This window comes from Canis lupus, chromosome 3 (assembly GCF_048164855.1).
Source record: "Canis lupus baileyi chromosome 3, mCanLup2.hap1, whole genome shotgun sequence".
Taxonomy (NCBI): domain Eukaryota; kingdom Metazoa; phylum Chordata; class Mammalia; order Carnivora; family Canidae; genus Canis; species Canis lupus.
Window position 1 is genome coordinate 20,947,166 of NC_132840.1, and position 14,936 is coordinate 20,962,101.

At 47.0% G+C, this 14,936-nt stretch overlaps 1 protein-coding gene across 1 annotated transcript in view; it reads left to right on the plus strand.

The window, feature by feature from the left end:
* Positions 1-14,936, plus strand: part of ATP2C2 (ATPase secretory pathway Ca2+ transporting 2) — a 60,311-nt gene that overhangs the window by 31,602 nt on the left and 13,773 nt on the right. Inside the window, exons 8-14 of the mRNA XM_072819475.1 lie at positions 4,231-4,380; positions 4,459-4,527; positions 4,883-4,958; positions 8,721-8,787; positions 13,219-13,343; positions 13,476-13,573; positions 14,407-14,508. Coding sequence (XP_072675576.1) covers positions 4,231-4,380; positions 4,459-4,527; positions 4,883-4,958; positions 8,721-8,787; positions 13,219-13,343; positions 13,476-13,573; positions 14,407-14,508 — 687 coding nt within the window. The remainder of the gene's footprint in view (positions 1-4,230; positions 4,381-4,458; positions 4,528-4,882; positions 4,959-8,720; positions 8,788-13,218; positions 13,344-13,475; positions 13,574-14,406; positions 14,509-14,936) is intronic.

Here is a 14,936-nt window from a genome sequence, read left to right on the forward strand (position 1 = left end):
CCCTGCATCTCCCAGCTGTGACTTTGGAAAGGATCAGCTATTCTGGGCCTTGGTTTCCTCATCTATAAAAGGGGCCACTATTCGTCTTACCTTGAGGAAGTAAGACCTGGAGCTGCTCAGCCCAGTGCCTAGTGTGACATGAGTGGTCACCGCATATCAGCAGTGGCTTCAGAAGCTCCTTCCCTGCTTCTTCAACAGTCCCTGAAACAGTTTTTAAGGCCCTGGGTAACTCTGCATTTCCACGATTTTTCCTCCTGCCCTGCTTAGGTTAAATTCAGTTGTACCTGCTATTGACACCACAGAATGCTTTCTTCCGTCTCCCCCTTGGTATTTTGCAATTCCACTGAACAATCAATAGCTTTGTTTATTCACAGTGGGTTATTTGTGTCAGCTATTAAATTCTGAGATCCAGGAGAGCTTTATGTGGAGTTGAAAGTCACTTAGGTCCAGGAAACAACAGGTTCGTGAAAGTTCTCTAAGTTAGTAACCCAAATACTAGGCTTTTTGCATCGTGTGTGAGGGTCACAAAACATTCTCTCTTCCCATAGTTAAGACAAAGGCCAAGGCCTGGGGTGGGAGGCTGACCTGGACTAGCCAGTAGAGCGGGGTCACTGCTTCTTCCTTCTCCTCTCCCACTTCTGACATGAAAAGGGTGTTGAATGGGATCTGTCAGGGCTCCAAGTAATGCTTTGTCTCTGAGGTGGGAGACTGGCGGGGTGTGAGGAGACAGGAAGACACTTGTCTGCACATGAGCAGGAAGTGACCAGATTGCCTTCAGGCCCAGCCACCTCTGGGTGGTCACTGGTATTGTGTGGCTTCTGTGCTTTGACTATTTTCAGCCACTCACTCCCTCAGCTGACATGGTGCCTGGGAGGTCACCAGCCACTCCACTCCCTTGTGCCCCACTCCAAAGCCTTCTGCTGCAGATCTGATCTGACGAGAACATCGGACTGTCATAATTACAGCTCCTGGATTCAGTCAATGGAGGGGTTCCCTTTCCACTGTTGACTTACTGTTTTTATTATGGGGTTACCTAACCATGAACAAACATAAAATTAGGTACAAATTCCATGTGATTCAAACTTTATGCAACTGTAAACCTCAGCCAGATTTTCCAAGTAAGTACAACTTACCCCAATTATCATCATGTTCCATTAGACAGTGTTTTCTGGAAACTAAATCCCTGCCTGCCAGGGGGGATGTGGTGCTGATTTCTGTTGCCTGTGGTCTGTGATGTTGGCAGCCAGTGGTGCTAGGTGACCTTCCCTTCCCATTTTCTTCCTTCATCGTGTTAGGAGCTCCTCCAGGTAGTCCTTTGACTTTCCCTTGATGTCCTGGAGATAAAAAACAAACACACATGATCAGTTCATGGTTGTTTGACTGTGGTTAATAGAGTAAGAGAAATATGTAGGCTTTAATGGGCCAGGGATTTTCTCCTCTCTTGCATAATGAGACACTGGAGATGGAGCTTCCAGAACCAATATGGTGCCTCCATCACGGAACAAAGGACCAGGGCTTCTTCCAGTCCCCTACTCTGACCTCCTGAGGGTGTGACCATCCTTTTAATGCTTGTAACATGGCTTCTGGAGCCACTCTTACAAAGGCCCAGGTAGGGAGAAAGAAGATGCCAGAAGGATGAAGAGGGTCTTACAGCTCAGCCACCTTCACAGAACTTACCCGAGACTGTCAGTGATTTTTACTTATGTCCAGTTGTCCAGAGGGTAGAGGCACTGGGAGCTGTAAGGGAAGCTGGGAAGTAGTATTTGGTGGGGGGCACATGGTTACCCCCAACTCCCAATACCATTCCCAGTGGGGGTTCTTTTAGGAAGAGGGGGCATGGACATTATACAGGCAAGGGGTAGCCCTTGTCATCCTTGGGGACTGGGCTCCCATGGCAGTGTGCATTTTGGTAATAGATAGTTACTGAATTTTTTATATTTGAATGTGTACAGAACTCACCAGCCTCTATTTGAATCATACTGATCTCACTGTTCTCTTGTGAGTTCATAGAAGATGGCTTTTCTAATTTGGTCTACTGTGCTTAAATGGCAAAGTCCTTAGGGGCAGACTCAAGTTCACTCAGCCTGGACCCCTTCTATGTTCTGCACAGTATCTGGCACAGTTCTGGCTACAGGAGACTCACCTCTTGAGTGGTACCTACTGGGTCTGTGTCAGTGTCAGTTTTGCAAGATGATTCAAGAGTGTAGTTTCTGGAACCAGAGCCTTGGTTCCCATGTCTGCTCTGCAATGAAGTAACTGTATAACCTTGAACAAGTTACTTGAGCAAGTTATTTAAAATCTCTCTGTGCCTCAGTTTCCCCATATGTAAAATGGAGAAACCAATAGCATCTTTCCTGGAGAATGTGGAGATTAAGAGATAGGCCTTGTGAAGTGCTTGGCACAGAGCGTAGCCCATCCTAGGAGTTCTGGAAATGGGAGTACCTCCCTCCTCCTTTCTTGGTACGTGCGTGCGTGTGCGTGTGTGTGTGCACACGTGCACACATGTGTGCTGTGTCCATGTGTGGTTTCTGGTGTTAACGTAACCTCAGGCTGTTACTGAATAACCTGGCTCAGTGATGCTCGAAGCACATGGATTGAATGGGAGTCTCTGAGGTGGGCAGGATATGGTGTGTCCAGAGAAAGGCACAGGTGCTTTGAGAGGTATATTCTTTTTTAAAAAATATTTTATTTATTTATTTATTTATTTATTTATTTATTTATTTATTTATTTATTTATTCATTCATGAGAGACACAGAGAGAGAGGCAGAGACACAGGCAGAGGGAGAAGCAGGCTCCCTGCAAGGAGCCCGATGTGGGACTTGATCCCAAGACCCCAGGATCACGACCTGAGCCAAAGGCAGATGCTTAACCACTGAGTCACTGAGGTGTCCCCGAAAGGTATATTCTAAATTAACCATTGCTAGAGTTTTTTCTAACGTTATATGTTACATTAAAATTTTAACTAACGTTAAAGAAGGTATGAGATGTTTTTCAAGAGGGGCCACACATTTAAAGCTTGTTCAATTCCCAGAGGCCATGTTCTCATACTTGCTCCTTGATTCTGATGTGCTCCTTGTTATCTGTTGGCAAATGGCATTAAGGTGCCAGATACCATCCTGTGCTTTTTCTGGTTATGTGTTTTTGTGGGGTTTTTTATTATGGCAAAATTTAAAAAACCAAAAAACTTTTGTTACATTCTAAGTTGTGATTTGGATTACTTCTTATTGGCAGAAAATCCTCATGAAAACAGCTATAACTTTATGGCAGGGGTTGATGAGGGAAGCACAGTTTACTTTCCAAACCAGACATCATAGACATTTCTGGAAGACACCAGTTTAGGAAAAGCAAGCACATCTGTGCCCGAAGTAGCTGGGTACCAGCAGATCCAGCTGCTCTCCAGAGGCCTCTCCTGGGCCACACCTCTGTTCGACACCATCAATGCCAAATCAATCATTTTTATCAGTTGGCAAGATGACAGTGATTTCTCAAAGCCTAAAGATTGTGTTCAAATTTAAACACAGATGCAAGCTTTCTTTAATGCACCCACAAAAAATGTCTGAGGTTCCTAAATTCTCTATGATACTCAGGGACTAAAAAAAAAAGAAAAAAAAAAGAGAGAGAAAAGAAACTCAGGGACTTCTCAGTTTGTGATTTTAATATCAAGGATGGTCCCAAGGAATCTGCTTTTCTTCTGCCTAAGACCGCCAACACAGTCTTAGGAGTTTGTTCAGGAAAAAACTTCATTGGATCCTGACTCTGGGAAACAAACAAAAGATTGCGGAAGGGGGGAGGTCGGTGGGGAGATGAGACAGCTTGGTGATGGGCACTAAGGAGAGCACTTGATGGGATAAACCCTGGGTGTTATACTATATGTTGGCAAATTGAATTTAAAAAGACTTTACTGGAAAAAAATAAAAAAATAAAAAATAAAAAGACTTCATTGGAATATCCTGCCAGTTGAGTATAGGTAACCTAAGCAAAAAATCCTCTACAACCCAACTCCAGGTCCCAGCAGAGGGATATTTTCTGCTTAGAGATGCATGCCAGCTGTATAGATGCCCATTGGTAAGGATTCATTCTTGGCAATCAGGGGCACGATCTCATATACACAGGAGGCTTTTCCCAGTTGAGAAGTTTTAGAGGGTAAGGGTGGTCTGTTCTGTGCTTTTAAAATCTATTCTCAGAGTGAAAAGGGGAGAATCCATTGTCTTTTCCCCTTGCTACTCTAGGTCACAGACCTCCTGGTAGACGAGTCCAGTTTCACAGGAGAAGCCGAGCCATGTAGTAAGACGGACAGCCCGCTGACGGGCGGAGGGGACCTCACCACTCTGAGCAACATTGTCTTCATGGGGACCCTGGTGCAGTATGGGAAGGGGCAGGTAAGCCCCAGGGACACTGGCCACCCTCAACAGCAGGCTTCCAGCTTCAGATCTCACGCTTCTCTCTCCTGAACACAGGGAGTCGTGATTGGAACAGGGGAAAGGTCCCAGTTCGGAGAAGTGTTTAAGATGATGCAGGCTGAAGAGGTAAGGGCCAGTGGGGACTTTGGTTTTCTTGTGAGCTGGGGTTTGAGATGACTTTTGGCTACTGATACCAGCCGTGCCCACTCCTTAGCAATGAGGGTGTTGGGGTTAATATGAGTTACGCTTTGCATGCTTTTAAAATTTTATTTTTATGGAATGGCGTTTATTAGGATTTGGGGGGTCAAGATATAACTTACAAGCAGTAATATGCACAGGCTTTAGGGGGAGGGGTCAGTGAGTTTTTATAGATGCACACCCCTGTGTAATCATCACTCCACTCAAGATATTTAAAAAGCCCAACAGAAGCTGAGGGGCACTACCGGGGTCTTCTCTAACACACCCACTGTTATCCTTTCAGACGCCTAAAACCCCGCTACAAAAAAGCATGGACAAGCTGGGGAAGCAGCTGACACTTTTCTCATTTGGCATAATCGGTGAGTGAAGCGTCTGTACTCAGTCCAGGGTACAGAGGGAAGCCATCTGAGCAGCCGCGGCTTTTTCTCAGAAATCCTGCTGCTGACTTGGGTGAGGACCGAGGTTTGGGATTGGCGACTCTGATAGTACCAAGAGGTTTCTGTCTTAGCCCAGGCTGACTGTTAGCAAGCAGCCCTGCATTGTGATGGCTTCACCTGGGCAAGGTGTACTTCTTGCTCTCAACCCAGTCCATGGGGCACGTTCCTGATGGAGTGGCTTTCCAAGGCAGGTCACCTCCAGGGAAAGGGTCTCAGGCCCCTACCACAGTATTGTCCTCCCTCTTCCGGGTCCTCAGAGGTGGGCCATAATTCTGTTCAGCCAGCAAGTGGGGAAAGCCGGCAACAGAGGCTTGTGTGGGAAATGTTGAAGGCTTGGGCCCACAAGGTGGGGTCATCACCTTGCCCGTTCTCGATTGGCCAGAATGGAGTCACATGGCCTAGCTGGCTGCAGAAGAACCTGGGAGCTGTAGTTTAGCGGGGCACCCCGCAGGAGCTCTATGCTACTGAGCAGGCCGTGCCTCTTGGCCTTTGGCAACACACCAGACAGGATCAACATGATGCTGAGGACCTAAAAGTAGGTCTTAGCCTGAATGTCCCCATGGGGCTTCCCTGGTGCCTTCACCGTCTCCTTCCTGCTATCTCCAGCTCTGGCTTTGATTCTGTGTTCTTCATTCTCAGCTTTAAGGATCCACTGGCTCCTGGCCCATAGCAGATCCTTAATCAGCACTTGTTGAGTGATGTGTTAATAAAGGAACCAACCAAGGAACCACTGCTCATAGCACAGGGAGTGATGAAAGGAAGAACCAGTGAGGCTCCCTAAAACTTGTAGAGCCAGAGAAAGTTCATGGGAGAAACAGGTGTCCCTCGTAGAAGCACTTTTGTTGTGCCTCTGGCCACCCAGGTGCATGAATTCATTTAACAAGTGTCTTATGACAAGCTAGATCCTGGGATATGTTTGGGAGCTACCAAGATGTATCAAATGCAGCTTCTGCCCTTTGAAAGACCCCTGGTCAATAAGAGAGAGATACCTGAACAAATACGAAATGTAAAGGTAGCAGTTAATCTGGAGTGGGAGACCTGGGAGTTATGACATTAAACTGAGTCTTGCAGGCTAAGTAGGAGTTTGCCAAATGAAAAAAGAGGGAGTTAAGAATTCCAGACAGAAAAATAATAAAAAAATAAAAAAATAAAAAAAGAATTCCAGACAGAAGAAAGGATATATTCACAGGCATGGAGGGGATCCTCACTCCTTTGTAACTTATGAGAGGTTAGTAAATTTAGCAGAGAGGTTAAGAGGATGTGGTCTGAAGTCAGGGCTTCCAGTTCTGTTGTGCTAGGGACAGATCCGCTCACCCTTTCTTCCCTGGGTACCATTTCCCAAAATTCCAGTGTCTAGTCTATTTTCCAAATTTCAACTTTGGCTTTAAGCTCTCAGAGTTGGCTAAATCACTAGCTTTAATGTTTTTACGTAACTCTATGTCTTCTTCCCTTCTTCCCACCCTATTTTGTCCTGAAGCCATAATGGAAGATGGGTTTTATCTTAACCTGCCAAGTCTGATCTCGACCAGTGGGGCTTTGAGGTCATGTTCCTGCTTGGTGGCAAGGACAACAGTGACAGATTAGGGAAGGCTGTCATGGACACGGGTGGGGAAAGAGGCCTACGCAATGCCATTTGTTTGCCATCCTTGGGGATGCATACATCTCTGGCATCTCTGGCAGAGTAAAATGACCATGTGGCCCTTTGTCCAGAGGCTTCCTTTGCTCTCTCGTTGTGGGGATTGGAAACTATGACTCCTGGACCAAATTGGGTTTGCCACCTGTTTTTGTAAAGAATATGCTTTACATTGTTAGATGTTTGGGGAAAAAATCGAAGGAAGAAGAATACTTCACAATATAAAAGTTCTATGAAATTCAGATTTCAGTATTCATAAATAATGGGGTTGTTTTTTTAGAACACAGCCACACCCATTCACCTATTGCTACGGCCTCTTTCACTTTACAGTGGCCACATTGAGTTGCCGCAGAGGCCATGTGGCCCAGAAAGTCAAAACTGTTCACTATCTGGCCTGTTGGAGAAAAAGCCTTCTGACACCCGCTCTAGAAGGAGTGCCTGAAGGAGAGTGCACTGTCAGTGCCTGCTGCTCTTTCTGAGGTAGAACAGATATCATGTAGAGGTGCTTCAAGGCCAATTGTCAAGTAGATGAAATTTGGTTTTTGCAAGTTCCAAGCCAGAGGCTCTGCAAGGTTATTGTCTCGTATAAGCCATTATTCCTCAAGTTAATTAGAACTTAGGTACATTGGCACATCCATGACCAACCCTATGATAGGACTCAGACTTTTTTTCTTCTTAATAAATATTTCAAGAGCTACCCTAGCAGAGTGGGAGTTTTGGAACTGGTTCCATTGATCCCTGCAGGGCCCATGGAGGAGACACAGGGAAGCTGTCATGGGCTGGTCAATGCTTAAGAACCAGTTTTCCTGGGAGATGAGTGTTTGCCAGGCTCTGTGGTGTAAATACCCTCCAGTGGCCACTTTCAAACCACTCATGTATTGAAGTCATTGAGTGTGAGTTTGGGAAGAGATGTGCACCACCAGCCCTCGGGGGCCCCCATGGAATGGTCAGACCCCAGGGACTGGAACTGCAGGCTCACCACCCACCCCTATTTCTAATAGAGTTGCCCCTCCTCCAGTCTTTGTATCTGGATTCATTTGGATTCCAACTGAGATTTCATTTGTCTACTGCCACCAATTACAGTATGAAAAAAAATAAATAACCCTAACAAATCAGACCTTGTGACACCCCCACCCCTACCACCAACATACACACGCCCTATAGGCATGCTTACACTACTACTGCCCAGCACAAAACCTGTCCTGGCTCCCCGTTCCCTGCGAAATGAAACTACTGTTCCTCGGCAAGTTCTCCGAGGCTCCACAGGTGACTCTGCTTGCCTTCCTGCCTCTTCTGACGACAAAGGCAACGGCAGCTAGCCACCAGGCACTTGCTGTGGGCCAGGAACTGTGCTGAGCACATCAGGTAGATTGTTGCATCTTAAATCCTGAAACAGCTCCTTGAGGAAGGCATGGTCATTATCCCCGCTTTATGGATAAGGAAACTGAGGCTGCACCTGGCAGCCCCAGAACTTTTCCCCATTGCTGGAACATCCTGTGCACTTTCATGGGTCCCAGTGTCTCTCGTGCCCCCTCTCTGACCTGAGGGTCCATTGCTGGCACCGGGCCTGCTGTTTGGTAAACACTGGGTGAATGATGAGGGAGAGAAGGGAAAGGCACTATGTTTAATCATGAACACGGCAGGACACAGTCCTGTAAAAATCGGGCCCATCTGCCCGTCACAGGAGCAGCTGTCACCTGCCACATCAGACACCGCAGGGCGGGCATCCAGGCACATGGGGCATCTGGGAAAGTTTTGGAATCATCTGTAAACATTTGCCAACAGCCTGAGATGAACTAACTGGCTGATCATTTCTTTAACTCGGATTGGTTTGGGCCCTTCCTGAAAAAGTGCAACTATTCCTTTTTGCAGGTATGAAAGTATCTTTAAAAGAAGTAGGAAAGTGGTCACAATACTTGAGGCTCTTGTCACCTTATGCATAGATTCCTGAAATTCTTTTAAGGAAATGAGTTTGAAACACATTGACATGTCAGAGGCTGTACACATGTGCATGCGTGTGTGTGCACACACACATTTCGTCTCTTTCCCAGGCTTGATCATGTTCACTGGCTGGCTGCAAGGGAAGCCGCTCCTTAGTATGTTCACGATCGGGGTCAGGTAAGGGCACTGTGCTGACCTCCCCTCTCTGGGACAGCAGGGAAGGTAGGGAGAAGGGGGGCATCCCCGGTCAGAATGCCATGGGTTGGACTGAAGCCTGTCTCTTCCACTCCCCGACTCTGTGACTCTGGGCAAGTGTGTTGGCCTAAACCCAGCGGAAGCCAGCCTACCCCGTGCAGCGGTGCCCTCACAGCCTCAGGGGCAGGGCAGAAATTCTCCCGTGTGCCACTACCCCCTAGCCATCCGCCCTCCGGGCCACCGGCCTTTGCCCTGCAGATACTAGTTGAGCATCCGTTGACTGTTGGTCTGCATCACCCGGGGTGATGGAGCCCAATCACAGATTTTCTGGGCTGCATCACCCGGGGTGATGGAGCCCAATCACAGATTTTCTGGGCTGGCGGGAAAAGTAAGTGTAAACAAGTCAAGTGAACATTGATAAAATCATCACAACTTACGATCAAGGCTGCCAAGGAAACAGTTGCAGAGAGAGTAAAAGGGAGGTGGGAAGAGACATGTCCTGGGCAGGTGGCCAGGGAAGGTGCTCGGAGGGGCAGAAGCAGAGATAGAGGAACCCGTTGGAGAAGGCAGGAAAGGGGTTCAGCAGGGAGGGCCCAACCATGGTAGGCGGTGGGACCGAGCTGTGGGCACCTGGGGACACCAGGAAGGACAGGGTGGGCTCTGTGAGCAGAGCCACATAGTGGAGTCAGGGAACATATCACCTGCTGCTTATGGGCCTCTTTCCTCCTGATTCTTTTTTTTTTTTTTCTGTATTTTTTTTAAAGATTTTATTTATTTATTCACGAGAAAGAGAGAGAGACAGAGATACAGACAGAGGGAGAAGCAGGCTCCATGCAGGAAGCCCAATGTGGGACTCAATCCAGGGACCGCAGAATCACGCCCCAAGCCAGAGGCAGATGCTCAACTGCTGAGCCACCCAGGAGTCCTATCTTTCTTCCTGATTTTAAATCATGTCATTAGAGTGCTCCACATGGCATGCTGGGCCATTCTTGACATAGACACAGGAGGTGACAGGGGTATGAACCCTAGCTTTCTGCAGCCAAGAGGGAGCTCATGGGGTGTGTGCAGCTGGCCATGCTGTGGAATGTGGATTGGAGTCCAGGATGGGCATCCTGGAAGTCTGGGTTGTTGTAGAGAAGGGGTCTCTGGCATTAGCCTGAGGATATGAGGGTCCTGGGGAAAGCTTGTTCAACACCAGTCATGGGTGCCCTGACTCAGTGGGTCTTGGTGGGGGGTGGGGTGGGGACTGGCAGCTGGGAGTCTGCATTCGTAACAAGCTTCCCCAGGTGTTCATGCTGCTCTAAGAGGTGGCCCAGTTGGGGTTCCAGCAAGAGGCAGGGCCAGGAAAGAAGTTGAGCCCCTGACAAGAGTACTCAGGTGATTAAGGCTTCGGAGGGAGGTGCAGTGGTAGAGGGACAGAGGAGCCTGAGCCCTTGGCGGGAGGATAGGGGGGTGGAATTCCCAGAAAAAGCAGAGCACTCAGAAGCTGTGACAAAGAACCTCCTTCAAATAATGGCACATTCCATTCCCATCTTATAAACCATGGGAGGTTCTGTGAGCCAAAAAGACCAGCCAATATTTACAAGTAAATAACAGAAAGGCCCCCATGTCCATCCCCAGTGCCATTTGTAGGTCACTCCTGGGTCCTGGCCTCCACATCCCCTCCCTCTGACTTCTCCCATTAGGTCCATGAGACACTTGCCATTCAGAGAAATTGTATACTGTTTGTTTCACTTGTGACTTTGAAAAGATGAAGATTTTTAGCAGAGTTAGCCACTCAAGATCACGGCCTCAGAAGGTGGAAATAAGCCGGGTAGCCAGAGAGGAAGAGATTCTCCCAAAAGAAGTAACATGAGAATTGTTCTTTTACACACTTTATCCTAATTCCCTGTGTCTTGAGTGACGTGCAAGATGATCCAAAGTATACTCGCTTTTCCTGGTCCATGCTAATCTTTATTAGTTTATGGATTAATTTTTTATTATTATGCAAGCATCCAAATAGGTGTAAAAACGCCCTTCCCACACCATATGGGGAGAAAGTCTTCCTCGTATCCCTCTGCAAATGTTTGCTTAGCTAGTCTTGTCAGCGGGTGCCATAAAACCAAGGAAGCCTTCTTGCTGTCACCATAGAAACTGGGCACAGTCCCTTGGCCAAATCCAGTAATCTCATTGTTTCCAGGGAAAAGGCCACCATCCGTGTACCACATATCTTTGATTCTAAGATGTAGTTTCTTTTCACACTTTAACTTCTCTGAGGTCAGGCTGCTTCTTATAAATGATGAGATAAGAAAGCACCAGGTGGTTAATGAACTGGCAGTATTTTTTTTTTCTTAGTGGTACACAGATAATGGTGCCCTTCACCATCAGCTATGTCTTAGATTTGATGAAATAGGATTGCCACGGGTGACTCTGGTGCTGTGCGCTTCCTCAGCCGGGCTTTCTGATGATGCACCAGGCTGCGTAGGATGCTGGCTGTGCGCTGGGCATTGCAGCAACCTGGCACAAGAAAACCCCAGTTCAGAGGAAAGAGAAACCCCTCACCATTAATTCTAAGGCTAATGAAACACCCAGGCTGAACCACCACCCAGTCAATCCCATTTACAAGATTTCAACCAGCTCTAGGCTCTTGCAGGCATCCCTCCTTTCATGGGGCTTTGTAGATCCTGCCTTTTTCACAAAGTGAAAGGCACTCCTGTGTTGAACAAGTCAACCAGGGCCATTTTTCCCAATAGCATTTGGTCATTTCACATCCCCGTGCCCCATTTTGGTAATTCTTGCAATATCTGAAACTTTTCATTATTTTTTATGTTGATCAGTGAGTGATACAGTGTACTGAAAGCTCAGATGATTGTTAGCATTTTTTTTAGCAACAAAGTATTTTTAAGTTAAACTGTATACTTTTTTTTTTTTAGACCTGATGCTATTGCATATTGAATAGACTACAGTGTAAACAACTTTTATGTGCACTGGGAACCGATAGGTTCATTTGACTGGGTTTATTGTGACGGTCGCTTTATTGTGGTGGTCTGGAACTGAAACCCAGTACCTCTGAGTGTGCCTGTCTTCACTCATTCCTATCTGTTTGTCCCGCAAATATTTGCTGAATGTCTGTAGGGCTTTGCTGGATGTCCTGGTGCAGAGGGTGAGCTGCGGAGGGGTGTGGCTGGCAACGCTTACCCCTAGCTCTGCACAGAGGCACCCTCTCTAGTCTGCCCCAAAACTCTTCAGCCTCCCCTATGGGCCCAAAGCCAGCAGGAAGCCCCACACTAACTTTTGCCTCATCCACACCTGCTCAAGACTGTGGAATGGGGAATCAATCAGCCATAATGTTCTGGAACCAAATTTGATGCAGAAAGAGCCCCTTCTTAACATCCCCTCACATGTTGACACACTGCCCAGGGGGAAGGGATCCACATGCTTTATCACAATTCAGTCTCCAGAGAGAGAAGCCCATTAGTTCAGCTGGAGTCAGATGTTCTCTTCTAATCCAATCAGCCATGGCTTTGGGAGAGTAGAGTCCCATGGTACGCAAGGAGTTGGAGGGGGGCTCCTGGGTAGCTCAATGATTAAGTGTCTGCCTTCGGCTCAGGACATGATCCTGGGATCAAGTCCTGCATTGGGCTCCCCGTGGCATCTGTTTCTTCCTCTGCCTGCGTCTCTGCCTCTTTCTCTGTGTTTCTCATGAATAAATAAAATCTTGAAAGAAGAAAGAAAGAAAGAAAGAAAGAAAGAAAGAAAGAAAGAAAGAAAGAAAGAAAGAAAGAAAGAAAGAGAAAGAAAGAAGAAAGAAAGAAAGAAGAAAGAAAGAAAGAAAGAAAGAAAGAAAGAAAGAAAGAAAGAAAGAGAGTGAGTTGGAGGGGTAATAATGAAATGAATAGACACTCAAACAGTTCTGCTACAATTGGTAAAGGCACAAGTTTGTCACTACGTCCTTCAGCCTTAAGTTCCTAGTCTGACTTCTTTACCAGAAATGTCTAAACAACTAGACCAATAAAAAGTAAAATTCAGGAGACTCGGGGAGGGCTCTCTGAACCAAAAAATTCCACTTCCCACTTATTGCCTAATTCTGGAAATTCCTTTCGTAGGACCCAAAGACCTTTCTGTTTAATAAATGACAGTAATTTAAGTGCAAAAGTAAAGAGGCAAAACAACTGAGAGACTAATTTATGCTAAAGGGTGGATATCTGATAGGGGAGGTCCCTTCCCAAGAGCTGGGTTTTGCAATAGGAGAACTTAGAGCCATGGATGCTGAAGGTGACAGGTGCATCATGGTATTGGGAACAGAGACTAGAATGGGGGCATTGGGGACACCTGAGACATGCCTCAACAGGTGAAAGTATTGGCAACCCCAGCTGGGATTCATGTGATCCTTAAGAGCATGTTAAAGGTGACCTGTCTGGCCTTTTGATCCAGCCTGGCAGTGGCTGCCATTCCTGAGGGTCTGCCCATCGTTGTCACGGTTACTCTGGTCCTAGGAGTGCTGCGGATGGCCAAGAAGCGGGTCATCGTGAAGAAGTTACCAATTGTGGAGACGTTAGGTAAAGGACCATCCTGGTTGAAATCTTGTAAATGGGATCGACTGGGTGGTGGTTCGGCCTGGGTGTTTCATTAGCCTGAGAATTAACGGTGATGGGTTCTCTTTCCTCTGAACTGGGGTCTTCTTGTGCCAGGTTGCTGCAATGTCATCTGTTCGGATAAGACAGGGACTCTGACCGCCAATGAGATGACCGTCACCCAGCTGGTGACATCTGACGGGCTCCATGCCGAGGTGAGTCCCGTGCCGAGGACAGCTGTCTACCTTCAGACCCTTTCCTTCCTAAAAGAATCTTCCAGAAAGCAATAAGGAAGAAATAAAAATGGGTTATTCTACAATTTCCTTGCTACAAACAGCAGCAAGGAACACAACTGAGTTGAGCCAGCTTTATTTTTGTTTTTTTTGTAATTACCTTTTAACAATAACCACATCGCATAATGTAGAAGTGGGAAAGCAGTTGCCCCTAACCGCCTGTGATAAACTAACCATGACAGTCCCTTTGGGTTTTTCAATCTCTCTCCTCTGTGTGGCACAAGTTGTAAGCTCCCCGAACGTGCCGTTTTGCGTCCTGTGACGTTTTTCCTAAAACTTCCAGAATAAGGTGTGAAAAATGACATCTCACAGGCCAGGGCCTGTTTTCATAAATAGGATTTCGCTGGCAGGCCGGCATACCCTTTGGCTTCTGCACTGTATATCGACGGTCACAGAGCCGAGGGGTTGTGACAGATTGCATGGCCTGCAAGAGGCTGACGTATTTGCTCTCTGGCTCCCTAAGGGGAAGTTTGCCCACCTCTGTTCTAGAACATAAGCTCTCTTCTGTGATATTACCTCGTTTTCTTAACCATTATTTTCTCATTAAGGAAGTTTACTGCAATTGCTAAAGCGTGGCACTTAGGGAGTTTTCTGATCAATACACAACATGCAGGGAACATCCTCATGCCTTAAGCCTTGCTCGTGTGTAGGATTATGTCCTTGGGGGTAGGTCCCCCAGAAAAGAGATGATGGGACAACCAGGGGAGTGTATTTTTGACACGTGCTGACATCCCCTCTGCGGCTTTGCCCTGCAGGTCAGCGGAGTTGGGTATAATGGCAAAGGGACCGTCTGTCTGTTACCCTCCAAGGAAGTCATTAAGGAGTTCAACAATGTCTCAGTGGGGAAATTAGTAGAGGTGAGTGTCAAAGCCTCATGGTGGAAATATGCATTTAGAAGTTGCTGATAGGTGTTCTCTCTGAAGAGAGGGTTCTTGGTGACGACTGGGCCATATCCTCGGAGTCAGGGGTCACAGTGGCCCAAAGAGAGGATCTAGAGCCCTCTGTAATCATCCCTGCCTGCCAGAAAGGCTTTATTTTATTTTTTAGTTTTTAAGATTTTATTTATTCATGAGATACACAGAGAGGCAGAGACATAGGCAGAGAGAGAAGCAGGCTCCGGTGGAGAGCCTGATGCAGGACTCATTCCTGGGATCCCAGGATCACAACCTGGGCCACTGAGCCACCCAGGCATCCTCAGAAAGGCTTTAAAGAGATGCCTGCAGGACGCCTGGGTGGCTCAGCGGTTGAGCGTCTGCCTTCACCTCAGTTCATGATCCTGGGGTCC